Here is a 14,873-nt window from a genome sequence, read left to right as displayed (position 1 = left end):
TCGAAATATATATGCAGTCAGTTAGAGTGCAAAGGCATCATGAAATCCCATCAGATATATATTGGAGTATGATGATGGATGAATTAGTTGATCTAGACGAAGAAAGGCTGCGCGCGCTAGATCTAATAAGAAGACAAAAGGAGAGAGTCGAAAGGTTTTACAATAAGAAAGTAAAATTCAAGACCTTCTTAATTAGTGACCTTGTGTGGAAAGTAATCCTTCCTATGGATCGAAAGGATAAGTTAATGGGAAAGTGATCTCCTAAGTGGGAAGGACCTTTCCAGATTTTGAAAATATTTTCAAATGGCGCGTATGAGATAGAAGAGATAGGAAAGGATGAGAGAATCCTAAGGATAAATTGCAAGTATTTGAAAAAATATAAGCTAATATTGCAGGAAGTAAAAAAAATAATAGAATAATTGAAAACATAATTGTGATAAGATTTGCCAAATAAAAATGGCATTAAAGTTATTACAAAGAAAGCCTCAAAGGGCTGAGAGTTGTAAATCAATTCGACTACAAATTAATACTGGAAAAAGTTTCCTTCAAAGTGGCGAATTTCTGCCTCTGAAACTGGAGTCGATGATCACAAAGACTTTTGTGAGTAGAGAGAGTCTCAATCTCTTGACTAAGGTGCTGGGCCTTCTCTGCATGTCGAATACCCACCCTCAACTCTTCGTCAATCTCGCTCTGCTTAGGTTGCTGTATGGATGCCTTACGTTTTTTCTCTTGGGAGATCTTTTCTTGAAGTGTTGCTATCTGTTTCTCCCATTTTTGGATGTTGTCATCACAAGCAGCAACTTCTTTGACATAAGTTTCAGAAAGCTTTTGCAACCTTGAAACTTTGTCAGTCGAAGTCGAAAGAGCGTCCCATTCAGCAGTTTGAGTTTCAGACTTGGAGGAGATTTGACTGGTGAGGTATCTTTGACGAAGAAGATCTACAGTGGCCAAGTCAATAAGGGTCATCAGCTCCATCACAAAACTTCCAACTTCAGCAGAAGCTTCCAAGACATTTACTTGTTTCAAAATTTTCTTAAGTTCAAGGTGAGCAAGGGAGTTCTCTTCCAAAATTTTGAACAAATCAACATCAAGGATTTTCGTTTTAATTTTGGTCAAGATACTGCCAAGTGATAGTGCTTCAGAAGTGGCCCTGGAGGTAGTCGAACTGCTCTGAGAAGAATCTTGGAAATTAAAGCGGGCGCTAAGCATGGCCTTCAGATACTCTAAGGGCCTTTGCACTTTGAGATTTTCAGGCTCCTCGCGAGAGAAGCTAGTCGAACCAGTTGATTTGCCACTCCCTTGGGTCTGGTCAGGAGCAGGTGGAGTGTTTCGCTCTAAAGTTTGTTCAGCCTCTGTATGTTTCGACTGGTTGTCCCCATCTTTGGCAGCTTCGTCTTCATGATCATCTTCGACCCCAGCATCCATGTCAGCGTCATCACCCTGAGTTGCAGCATCTAATCCTGGATGAGGAGGAGATTCATCCTCATAAGTTTCACCCACTGTAACATCGAATTCTGCTACAGTTTGCCTGACAGGATCACTTGCGGGGATATCTTCTTCCGGGACTGTTTCCTCCAGAATTTTCTCAGGTGCCTTTTCGACAGCCACTTGTTCCTGAAAATAGTTCTAAGATTTAGAAGAAAAGATGCAGGAAAGGTGAATATATACTGTCAAATAAAAACTTACCTCAGGAATCTCAGTGTTAAATCTAGATCTCCCACTCTCCGTGTCTTTCGACTGAAGTTTAGTAGTGGGAGTACTTGCAGAATCCTTCCTGGTTGATTTAGCTATGGATCTTTGGGAAGAGACCTTTGTAAGTTTTTTCTTCTTCTGAGGAGGGGGGATTAGCTCTGGAGATTCGTCACCAGATTCGTCATTAGGAACATTATCCTTTTCTTTCTCCTCTTCGCTCTTTCTCTTTTGGACTATTGCGGGTTTTCGACTTACCTAGTCATGCAGACCAAAGCCAGTTAGTTTTAAAAAGGAGAAAATAAATAAGAAAAAAAAAGGGGTTGTACCTTTGTCGAATGTTTCTTAGCAGCACTGGGTGATGCTTCGACAGAAGCTTTCTTGGCAGGGATCTTCACGGCTAAGGAAAGAAAGAAGATTCAGAAACAAATATAAGAAACACATGATAATACAGTTAGAATAACAAAAGGAAAATCATGTTTTTCTGTGAACACCTTCAAGAATGGGATCTTCCACGCGAACGTGTTCTATTCCAATATGAAGGTGTCCTGGGTATTCGTCCAGATGATACTTAGTCGGAACCACACGCTCAGCAGGTTTTTTGCATCTTTGACGAAGGATTTTCATATAGTCCCCACAAATGAACCAGTCTGGAAGTGGAGAGCCAAATGCCACGCCAAATCCAGCAGTTGGCAAAGGAGGAAACTTTGGTGGATGACAACTAAAAGCCAGGTCATAGTGCGCCTCTGGTCGAAGATTTGAAGGCAATGACAATTTTTCAAATTTATCCGTCAATTTACGTTTTAATTCTGCTGCTGCTTCGTGTATGGTTCGACTAAGATCATCAGGTCTATACGCAGTTTCAAAATATTTTTGAAATTTCTGTATTTCCCTAACGTGTCTTTGAATACCTTTTTTGGTCTGATCCTGCACAAAAGCGAAAGCGTTTGTCAAATGTGTAGCAAAGGGAGCTACGTCGAAAAATATGTTGGAATAATAATCTTTCCACCATTCATCAAACTCAGGAGTACATAGGAATGATGGTCGAAATATAACTGGTCGAATGTCGAGAGAGTCATCAGTCAGTTTCTTCGACAGTTCTCTGCCCTCATCTTCAGTATGAAGGGAATTATAAAAGATGATGGATCCTTTCTTGGGGAATATAGGTCGAGGTTTGATCTGGATTAGGCCAAACTGTCTAGAAACAAGGTTGGGTTGATAAACTATCAAAGCAATTTGGTTTTTAGTGGTGTTACGATAAGAAAAAAGGAGCCTAGGGGTTAAGAATGATTCCCAAACATTCAGAAATATATTTTCATCTTTCTGCATTTCCAAAGGCAGTTGTTGGGTAAACCACTTAGGTCCAATTTTTCTATCAGCAAAAGGTGCCATGGTCGAAGTAAATTGATACCTCTTGGCAAACATCATGACGTAGCTTTTGAAAGCTTGTCGAAGGCTAATCCCTTCATCAGTTGGCGTTATTTGCACCAACCTTGGCCATTCGACAATCCTATTTCTCACTTCTTCTTCATCTATCTCTGGCTCTATAGGGAGAGAAGCCTCAAAGGTGGCATTAAGCCATAATTGCAAGAGCCAGAAAGGTCCTGATAAGTTGATTTTACCTTGGGCTTTGGCGTTTTTCAAAAAATGTACGCTCTCACTTAGAGATTCGTAAAGGTTCGCCAGAATCATTTCGCTCAAACATAGTTTTGTGCCTGCATGAAGCTGATTGGCTATGGTGACGAATCTCTTGGCAACTTGAAGAGAGCGAGAGCAAAACACATATTTGGATAGCCACAGAGTCAAAAAAGCTATGTGTTCGACATCTGAAACTTCAGTGGTGCTCTTGTCGTGATAATAGGACGTAAATAAAGAGTAGGGGGCGAGGCTAGTCTTGAAAGCAATGGTATATTCGTTTAGGACAGTAGGGTCGAAATCTATACCATTGGAATGAAGGCCAACAATGGCTACTGCGTCGAAAAGGGTAGGCGTAACCATCCCACAAGGGAGGTGAAAGGTGTTGTAAGTACTATCCCAGAAGTAGAGAGAAGCCAAAAGCGTATTTAGGCAGATATTAGGTCCTACTCTCGGCAACTGAATAAGGTCGAAAATGCCTACTTCTTTCCAAAAAGCCCCTTTAACTTTTTCGATTTTATCTAACCAAGATACGTAGTTAGAAGGGTCTTTCGACCATGGACAGGTTCTAAATATCCTGTTGTAATTCAGATAGGCTAAGTTCAACTCTCCAGCATCCGTCGAACTCGATGGGTCATTTTGTTCTACAACTTTCTCTTTAGGCTTAGGTTTCACTCCAGCGCCTATGGGTTTTGTGTGGAAATAAGTTGGGAAAAATTCTCTTAAACGATCTGGTTTAATCTCTGGATTTGGAAGGGGACCTAACATAGCATGACAGTTTCCAGAAATAAGAACAGGGATTAATACCTGGGATTTATATATGCATTCATTTTCTTTCTCATTTGGAGGTTCTGGAACATACTGTTGATTTCCAATAGTCATTGGTCCTTTTAAATCGTGCACAGGGGAGAGAGTTGGATCTTGTTTCTTCTTGGAGTGTTTGCTGCTTGAAGGTTTTTGAGGAGCCATTGTTAGGAAGAACTTAGGAATTTTCTCAGGAGAGTGTGAAAGCTTAAGAAATGGGTGTGAAGAAAAGAAATCTGAAGCGAAAAAGGGTTTAAAGAAAAGGTTTATGGGTATTTATAAGAAGAAGATGATGAAAACGCTTTAGAATGGTAATGATGATAGTGGGACACGTGGCCGATTCTGATGGGGGTGTTAAAGAGGTGGAAGTTGAAAAGAGACCATGATGTTAGGGAATGATGGAGGTAGACTCTGAATGTGGGCTAGACGTGACATTTTGGAGAAAGTGTAATGATGAATCTGTGTTGGAAATTGAGATTATCAAAACTTGGATTTAATAAAGATTAAGTGACATGGCATCAAAACACTGGTTGACAGCAAATGACTGTTTCGCCAGAAAAACAGTCGAAACGTCTTTGCTGGGGGGCAATTTGTATACATGCATTTTCGACGCCATGAGATTTGGTATGCAGAATGGTTCTTTCGACAAATGACGACATGGGATAAACGGTTTGGTTAATAAGTGTTGTTCGACACTTCGACAAAATTGAAGCTTCTACATTTCGACAAGATATCTGCAGCTGGAAAGGCACCTTTGACAGACATGGAGGATGTTGTAGTATTTCGACAATTCGACAAAGCCTGGAGAAAGACGTCATTTCTACGTAAAGTGTAAATTTCAAATTCAAAAGAGTTGTGACGTTTGGCAGAAAACGCGTGGAAGTATCTGACGAAAGGAAGAAAGTCATGTGTCACAGTTTTAGGATTTGGTCGTTAGTAACAATTATGTTATTTGTATATAAATAGGGTAGTTGTTATCTAAAAGGGTGTGAAAAAGTTTACTTGTACAAAATTCCTGAAAATACTCAAAGTACCCGTGTGAGAGAAAAGAGTCATATTTGGAACATGTATGTGTAAACAAACACCAATTCTTTCAAAGTTTATTTTATAAAGTTTAAAGTTCTTTACAAATTACCTTTACGTTTTCCAGTCAATTATCTTTCTGCACTTTCTTTTCGACACTTTATATTTCGTCAGTTATTTTCTGCCATTTATCTTATCTTGTCAAATTTACATCTATTTAAACGTTTTAATCAACATCTTTCGACGTAAAATACTCAGAGAACCAAAATGAAAGATACAAAAGTTGTTCTAGATATCTTCAAAGTCATTTAGATCTGCACATGTCCTAGGATTTGTGTGGTTGATCCTGCAAGTAACCCAATTCTACAAGTTTTGGTAAACCAGAGGTTGTTCGCCAAAATTCACAGCGAACAATGGCTCAGAACGTGTCCAGCACATCGCCGGAGCAAACCACCGGTCATCTTCTCCGATGACCTTGGCCGGACTAGTTCTCTCATCACCATCACAAAAATGAAAAAGAAGGACATGATCTTAAAGAGAAAATGGCACTGATCACGAATCTGACCTCAATTCAAACTAACTCCAAGTATATTGAGAGATACATGGAGTTGATTTTTGAGGTGTATGAACTGAGTTGCTTCGATTTGACCTCAAAGCAACTCAATCTTCTTGCCTACATTGGTAGGACTTCAGACAATCAAGGATCCAAGAGAATTGATGAGAACTGAGAGAGAATCAAAGAGAAGAAAAATCTAAAAAAATACCTTCAATGCTGTGTAGAACTTGATCTCTCTTGCTTCAATTCGTGTTTGATCTTGCTCAAGAAGCTTGCAGAAGTAGATTAGGATTGGTACAAGGCTTTGGATCCTGGAGTTTTTGAATCTCCAAACAGTGTGATTCAAACTTAAATTTCAAGTGAAATTTTTCAGGTTTTCCTTTCAATTGTGAGGATTTTAAATATGGGAGGCAAAGTTGGCGCGCAGAGGTCCTTCATTCTGATGCAATGGACCTCTATTTATAGCAAATGCAAGTGATATTTGCACCTTTCAAAATACTTCCAAATTTGGCAAAGTGAAGTGCATGCTTGCATGGGCATGTACAAACCCATGAAGCAACTCAATTAAGTCCAAATGCAAGTGAGATTGAGTCTGAATGTGGATTGTGATGCAAGGCAAAAGTGTATTGATGTTTGAAGATTGATCCTTGCCAATTGATGCAGCCCTATTCAGACCATGCGCAGACCCCTCAAACCTTGTCCAAAATGAATGAATTTGGACTCTTTGGAAAGGTTAGATTAAGAGAAACAACTGTTATGTTGAACACTTTTCCATTTGGAGCTTGTATCATAATGAATTTTGAGGTGGAAGTTTGGAAATTTCAACATATTAAGAATTTTTCTAAGTGTCAAGCCATATGTTCAATTATTCCACCTTGACTAACGTTTTATGTGAGCTTCAACTGAGAAAAGTGTCTTCATCAAACTTGTATCTCTTTCAAAAACCTTAAAAATGATCACAAATTTGACCTCATTTGGATTTGGGATGAATGAGTTATGCATTTTTGAAGTTGAGGAAAATCACTTGTTCAATGATATTGGTCCAAAATGACCTATAATGTATCTTCATATCACATGCTCATAAAAGTTGAATTAGCTCTTCCTCCAAACATCAAAGTTGAAGTAGACACATTTAGTTTAATTGTTCAACTTGGAAATTTTTCATCTCATAAACATTGAGCAAGTTATGGCCTTGGGAAGTTGACTTTCAAATTAGGGTTTAGACAAAATGACCTATAATCTTTCAACATAAAAAATGATTTTCCAAGAAAAACTAGCTCTAGACCTCAATATGAAAGTTGTTTGGAATGTCATTTAGAGTAACTTTTCTCTTGGAATCATTTTCATATGATGAAAATTGTAGGATATAGGGTCTAGGGGAACCCAGTTTTGATCAGATGAATTCCTCTGGTCAACCACCATCAACCACCTTGCAAACTTGCAATTCTCTTGACTTTTTGGACTCATGGGAGATCATATATTCATAAGATGATGAAATTTGAAGTGTCCCTTGAAATATTTGATCAATTGTTAAAGAAGCTTGTTGAAGAAGTTACAAAAGATACCCAGATGAACTAGAGTTTCCAAGGCAAATCAATTCCAAACTCTTGAAGAAATCTTGATCAAAATAACATGTAAAGATCATGGGGACTCATAGATGATGCCTAGAGCCATTATGGATCATTCCTTGGTTGAGCTCTTAGCAATGAGGGTCTTAAACCCTATATGTGAACTTGATGGATCAAAGGTGATCATGTGCCTCACCTACAAAAAGGTTAGACAAATGCAAAGACCTATTTTTGATATTTTGGTTAGTAAATGATAAAATAACAAGTATGATACAATCACATGGTACTTGGTGAGCTCTCCCAAAACAAACCCAATGAATAAGGGGTAAGGAGGATGTCAATGCATATGATGAGATAGCATGAAGGATCTTAGGGTCAAAATTGGGTTCTTACACTATCTTAATAGTAATGACCAATTATTGTAGATGCATAATTTGTCAAAGTTAAAATAGTAATGTCAATTATTACATTAATATAATAGTTATATTTTTAGTAGTATAAATATCCATTTTGGTTAATGTAAAATAACATCAATTCATAGGTGATACATTCTACTTTCTTCACTCTTTTATATTAGTTTGATATTATATAACTAGATTAGTAAGTAATATCATCATATTAGTTCACAAATATTAACAAGGAAATATTCAAAATCGGTTTTTTCACACACACATATATATATATATATATATATATATATATATATATATATATATATATATATATATATATATATATATATATATATATATGTATATATGAAAATGCATTTTGTATGTAAGAATAATAAGAATAAATCCCAACCATTAAATTAAAATAGATTAAAATGTATGGTTGAGATTTAAATTTATTTGAATTATTTGTCTTATTTCCATTACAGAGAAGTTGAAAAACACATCCACCTTTTCTCTTCATTTATGGTGCACTGAATACGTATGCCGTCTCAACTTCCTGTTATTCTATTTGCCTAAGGTATTACTTTTACAATTTCTTGATTCATCTGCTCATATTTGTTTATTCTTTCGGATGTTAATTCACAGGCTAGCAATACTTCTTCTACTTTTATTTTCATGTTCTATTCATTCTTCTTTTTTTTCTCTCCAATTCTTTCCTCTTTTTAAGTCATTCATCATTTACAAAACGTACAAACATGTTAAAAGCATATAAACTAGACTCTTGAATACTGTTATTTTTTTAATGCAAATCACACATGACAAATTTTATTTTTTTAATTGTTAGGTCATTAAATTTTGTTTTATTTTGTTGTGTTTATTTCTAGAAATATTTTTATGGAGATGAATGAGAATGATGTTGATTTAGCTTCACCGTCAAAAGACATCAATGATCAAGCAAACATATCGGAAGAATGGATTCCGGTTTGTGACGATGAACTTAAACCTATGATTCCTATATGTTGGTTTTAGTGTGCGTAATTTGACTGAAATAAAAGATAAAAATAGTCTCAAGTGGAGTATTCTCTTTGTTCTCAAAAGAATATTTTAAAGTAGAAAAAAAAAAAGATAGTGCTACCCTTATTTGTGAAAATAGTTTTGTTAAAATAAAAAAATAAAATTGATACGAGAGAGTTATAATGTAAGAATTACTTTCAAGATAACTATTGAGAATAAATATGAAGTCTCTAAATTTTCTAAAGAGCATTTATATGGATTAGTCAGAATTTTTATTTTAAAATAACCAATATTTTCAAAAATAATTTTAAAATAATAAATTTTTCAATTTTTTTTTAAAATAGACACATTTAAAAGAGGATGCGCCAGATGAACCGGCGCATCCGTTATGGACCATATTGGAAGTCTCGTGAGGAGGCGCCAATGCCCTTGGCACCTGCATTGGGCCTCATGAGGATGCGTCAATGCCTCTAGCGCCTGCATGATGCATGCGGTGTATGCGTCAATTCATCTGACGCATACACCCTTGTATTTTTTTTTAATTTTTAATTTTTTTAATTTTTAATTTTTATTTATTTATCAAATAATAAAAAATAATGTAATAAATATCCACATGCTACATGATATAATAAATGTTACATGAGATTGACAAAAATTTAATGACCGGACCGATCGAAACGTCCACATGTTTCACATCCAGATGTGTTAGTTTGTCTCTGAGTCTCCCACGATTTTCCTGAGGTGTTTGAGGTCTTTGTGTGCTGACCTGATTGAATGGTGGCTGGTGTGAAGGTCCGGCGAAAGTTTCAGCGGTATTTGACAGATGTGTCATCATTTGTTTCCAATATCCCGAGGGACTCTAGCCAACAGCGCTTCCGTAATGGAGTTCGGTGCCCATGTCATCGTAGTTAGTTCGATGGGGTGGGGTGGATTGTGGATGACATAGTTGCCCAAATTGGGACGTTGAATCATTTTGGAAACAAAGCAATGGTTCCTGGGGCGTACTATAGTTAAACAATGGTTGTGTGTTTTGGTGATGGGATGTTTGAGTGGTCATTGGTGGGGGGCTACGATGAAGTGACCCCTATGAATCATCTGTGCTATAGACGGTTGTGGTTGAAGCATATGGTTGTTGGTTGGTAGGGTTTGATTCTTGGTTTTGTGGTTGGATGAGTGACATGAATGGATTGCGACGTTGGGTGTTTGGTTGTTGGGTGGATGGCATGAATGAGTTGCGAAGTTGGGTGTTTGGTTGTTGTGTGTATGTGGTAGGTTGATGTTGTGAGGTTGGTTGTTGGGTTTGGGTGGTTTGATGTTGTCAGCTTTGTACTGGAAGAGGAGCGATTCTTAGGAGATTGGATCCATGGGTCCAATTCACACATGCATGTTATCAAACCCAATGCAAGATCACCGGAAACTAAGCTCTCAGCTAATATGTGATGAAATATTGTCTGTCATTGGCGACAATTCGTCGTTAAAGGTGAGTACAATAATCTCGCATATTATGGAGGATTACCAGTACACTCCCTCATATAGGAAAGCATGGATAAGTAAGACAAAGGATGTTGAAAAAGTGTTTGGCAATTGGGAGGATTCTTACAAACAACTTCCAAAATACCTATTGGCTCTAAAACAATATGTTCCAGGTACTATTGTCAAGTTGGAAACGTTGCCCGCGTATAGACAAGACGGGACATGTGCTATTGGAAATGGAATATTCCACCGCCTCTTCTCGGCGTATCAACCATGCATCATAGGTTTTTCTTTCTGTAAACCTATTATACAAATTGATGGTACATGATTGTACGGGAAATACAAAGGAACGTTACTGATGGCAGTGACACAAGATGACAACAACAATATTTTCCCAATTGCCTTTGCCCTTGTTGAAGGGGAGACTGCTGAGGGATGAAGTTTTTTCCTAAAAAATCTCTGATTGCACGTTGCACCGCAACCTAACTTATGTTTGATCTCCGACAGACACCCTTCAATCATCAGTGCATATAATAACATTGATAATGGCTGGCAAGATCCTCCTTCGACGCATGTCTTTTGTATTAGACATATTGCTCAGAATTTCATGCGGGAAATCAAAGACAAGACGTTGAGGAAGAAGGTTGTCAACACATGTTACGCATTATCAGAACCTTCTTTCAAACACTATCGCGAAGAAATAAGATTGACAAACGCAGATGCAGTATGGTGGATCGACAACGGTCAACGTTGAAGTCGCATGACAACAAATCTTGTGGAATAAATGAACTTTGTCTTCAAAGGCATATGTAACCTACCTATAACTTCTTTGGTGCATGCAACATATTTCAGGCTAGAGGTGTTATTTGAGACCAGACGTTCCAAATAGAGTTCAGTGTTGCAATCTGGGCAGTTGTTCAGTGATGCTTCAATGAAATTCATTAGACATGAAGTTGCCAAAGCAAACACACATGTGGTCACGGTGTTTGACTGTACTAAAGGTTGGTATAGTGTTGTTGAGACCATGAATCACAATGAGGGCATGCCGATAGGACAATATAGAGTCGAACTAGATAGAGGTTGGTGTGACTGCGGAAAGTTCCAAGCCTTTCGTATACCCTGCTCCCATGTCATTGCGGCATGTTCAAAGGTTCAAATGGATCCATCATACTTGCTATCTGACGTTTACAAAATCACCAGCCTATCAAATGTTTATAAAATTAGTTTTTCTGTAATAGCAAAAGAGGATTACTGACCAAAATATCAATGGGATATCGTTTGGCACAACGAATTTATGTGAAGGAAGAAAAAGGGTCGTCCAAATAGCACCTGTATTCGAACCGAAATGGATACGGCGAACAAAATGGTTAGATTATGTAGTTCATGCCGTCAGCCAGGTCACAATCGTACTAACTGTCCTAGTGTTGGAACGAGCACAACCAGATAAATTCACATGTACCTCTGTTGCAATATATGAAAAACTATATTTATTTCATATTATACGTTTGTGACGAAAATACCATTACATAAACAATAACACAAATAATTAAAACAACTAGAATACAAGAACTATGTGATTACAACCATCAAAACAATTTTGAACATGTATTGCATCATCATATGAACGTCTCGGTCAGTCTTAATATCCACCCACTCACGCACTTCTCCATTTTGGTTGAACGTGGACACAAGTCATTATATTCTTCTAATCCTTTCACCATCTCCAATTTCTCCATCTAACCAAATGTTCAACGTCCGATTAAGACGTTCAAACAAATCTATATTCCAGAGTCGAATCTTTATCGGAGACGCAACGCCGAAAAATATTAAATCGGCATTTCGCTTGTGAATATATTCAGAGATGGTTAAAACACAAAAATTTGAAGGAGAGTGGAGTTGAATCAAAGAAAATATGGTAGTATGGGAAGATTTTGTGTAAAAAATATTGTATCCAAGGCGATGTATTTATAGAGAAGAGATATAAAATGCATACGCCAAGAGACTAAGCGCCTAACGTGGCAACACATGCAGGCGCCAGAGGCATTGACGCCTCCTCTTGAGGCACCATGCAGACGTCTGAGGCATTGACGCCTCCTCATGAGGCTACCAATGCAGGTGTCAATGCCTTAGGTGTCTTCTCTTGATCCATAACGGATGCGCCAAATGGCGCACCCTCTTTTAAATGTGGTTATTTTGAAAAAAAATTAAAAATTATTATTTTGAAATTATTTTTAAAAATGTAGGTTATTTTAAAAAAAAAATCGGATTAGTCACACCTAAAAATAAACAATTCTTAAGATTAAGAAGGAGTGTGAACAGTATTCATAAAAATTTATTATTTTCATGTAATAGAGCTAATTTGGAGACTTCAAAAGTTTTGTTATGAAAATATAGGATGGGTACACAAAAAGATTTTTAAAATTATTCTAGATACATAAAATGCATATATGTCTATTGATAATTTTAGAAAAAAACATGAGATGAATTCGTCACTTTTCTATGATTATAAGGCTCATAATGAAGGAAAGATAAAATATGTGTTTTGGGTTGGTGGAATTTATCGTAAAAATTACTATTTGTTTCATTTGACACAACCTACGATACAAACAAATATTCCATGATTTTTGCTTCATTTACCGGCGTAAATCATCATTGTCAAGCATAACCTTTGCGACTGTATTATTAACCGATGAAAAATACAAGTCATTTGTATGGTTGTTTGAGGCATTTTTGAAAGCAATTGGAGGACATAAATCTGTTATGATAATAACAGATCAAGAGCAGACTATGAAGAATGTAGTGGAAGAGGTTTTTAATGGTTCTTCTCATAGATTCTGTATGCGGCACATTCTAAAAAACATTAAAAAAGGCGCGTTGTTCTTTAAATTTGAATACAAATTTTAATAATCGTCGCAAATCATATGTTTGAGATTTAGAATCCTTAGAAGAAATTTAATGGTTGTTAATAATCTCAACCATACATATTAATCTACTCTAATTTAATGGTTGAGAATTCCATTTAATCTCACATAATAAATTTAAATCTGAATTCTCGAAAGAAAAAAAACGGTTCAAATATCTATGTTATTCATATAGTTGACAAAAATATTAAAAGATTTTATCTTATTTATTGAAAAATACTTGTATAAGATAAATTACTTGCAGTACTTAATAATCATTCTCTTTTTTTTTTCAAGTTTTCATTTGATCTTTAAGAGAAAATATTTTTTGTAATTAGAATATAAATAAATCTCAACAGAATACTAATCTAATTAATACAAATATTTCTAAAATATGATTTAAGTAACAAAGTTTTCTTTTTATTTATAGTCAAAGTTATATAGTCATAAATATTCACACAAAAATATAAAATTATAATTTTCAAATCAGTCACCTACAGCAAAATCAATATCTTATTTATTATTTAATATTTTAAAATGTAAATTACGATCATTATATTAAATAGTTGACTATCAATGTAAAATTTTGTTGAACCTTTATGACATGAATCAATTACGAAATAACGTGAATGTTAGGTCATTATTCGTAAGCAACGCGATGAGTGACTTGAGTACAATGTCAAAAGAGTAAGGGCTGTTGCATCACTACTCGTATGTAGTGAAAAAATAAGTTAAGGTTCTTACACCACATTTTCATGAACGTGTGTGGGTAAATAAGGCAATTCATGAGAGAATGATTCGTTTTGGTTTATGGAATATAGACATATTTACAGAAAAATCTATGAAAATAGTGGACATTACGGTTAGGAGGAAAATCAATTTTATGTGCCTACAAGAAATTAAGTGGACAAGAAATGGAAGAAGGATATTATAAATATGAAAAGAGTAGCAGATCAAATCATAGTCTTAAAATTTATAGTGGAACAAGACACATTTAATGTTATTAGCGCTTACGCACCTCAGGTTGGGTTAGCAGAATACCTTTAAGTTAAATTTTTGGGAGGATTTAGAAGGTTTAATTTAGGATATACCCCAATGACGGAAGATTTTCCTAGGAAGAGATCTTAATAGACATGTATGTATCGTAACACGAGGTTTTGAGAGAGTGCATGGGGGGTTTGACATAGGGGAGGTGAATGTGGAGAGTAAAACCATCTTGGAGTTTTCTTCGGCTTCGGATCTTACTATAGAAAATACATGGTTTAGAAAAAGAGATAAACATCTTACCACATATAAAAGTGGGGGGACATGTTCTCAGATAGATTTCTTTCTTATCATGAGGTTCAATAGAAATAATTTCTTAGACTATAAAGTTATCCCTAAAGAGAGCTTGACTATCCAACATAGAGTTTTGGTTATGGATATAAGAGTTAAGGGGAGAACAAAGAGAAGAAGTCATAATGTAGTTCCAAACATCAAGTGGTGGCATTTGAAGTGTGAAAAATAAGGAATTTTTCAACATAAGATATTGGAGGGAGGGTTTGGACAACGATAAATAAATGAAAATGATATGTGGTAGAAGATAACCCAAGAGATTAGAAAAATGGCTAAAGAGATGTTGGGTGAATCAAGAGGTTTGGGATCTAGGGGTAAATAGTCGTGGTGGTGGAATGAAAGTGTCTAGAGTAAAGTTAGAGTAAAAAGTGACTTTTTTTAAAGTTTGGTCTAGGTGTAAAAAAGCCAAAATGTGGGGAAAGTACAAGAAAGCTAAGAATGAGACCAAGAAAGCGGTGAGTGAATCGAGAACCTGAGCTTT

The 14,873-nt window shown here is 36.1% G+C and overlaps 1 protein-coding gene across 1 annotated transcript; it reads right to left on the bottom strand.

The window, feature by feature from the left end:
* Positions 1 to 347: 347 nt before the first annotated feature.
* On the bottom strand, positions 348 to 4,293 carry LOC127104227 (uncharacterized). Its single transcript, XM_051041423.1, has 5 exons — positions 4,132 to 4,293; positions 2,019 to 2,081; positions 1,687 to 1,947; positions 844 to 1,614; positions 348 to 383 (listed from the first exon to the last, which is right to left on the bottom strand). Exons 1-5 carry the CDS (start codon positions 4,291 to 4,293, stop codon positions 348 to 350), a joined length of 1,293 nt encoding a protein of 430 aa, XP_050897380.1.
* Between the last annotated feature and the right edge of the window lie 10,580 nt (positions 4,294 to 14,873).

This window comes from Lathyrus oleraceus, chromosome 7 (assembly GCF_024323335.1).
Source record: "Lathyrus oleraceus cultivar Zhongwan6 chromosome 7, CAAS_Psat_ZW6_1.0, whole genome shotgun sequence".
NCBI classification, from domain to species: domain Eukaryota; kingdom Viridiplantae; phylum Streptophyta; class Magnoliopsida; order Fabales; family Fabaceae; genus Lathyrus; species Lathyrus oleraceus.
This window is presented reverse-complemented; position numbering and strand designations above follow the sequence as displayed.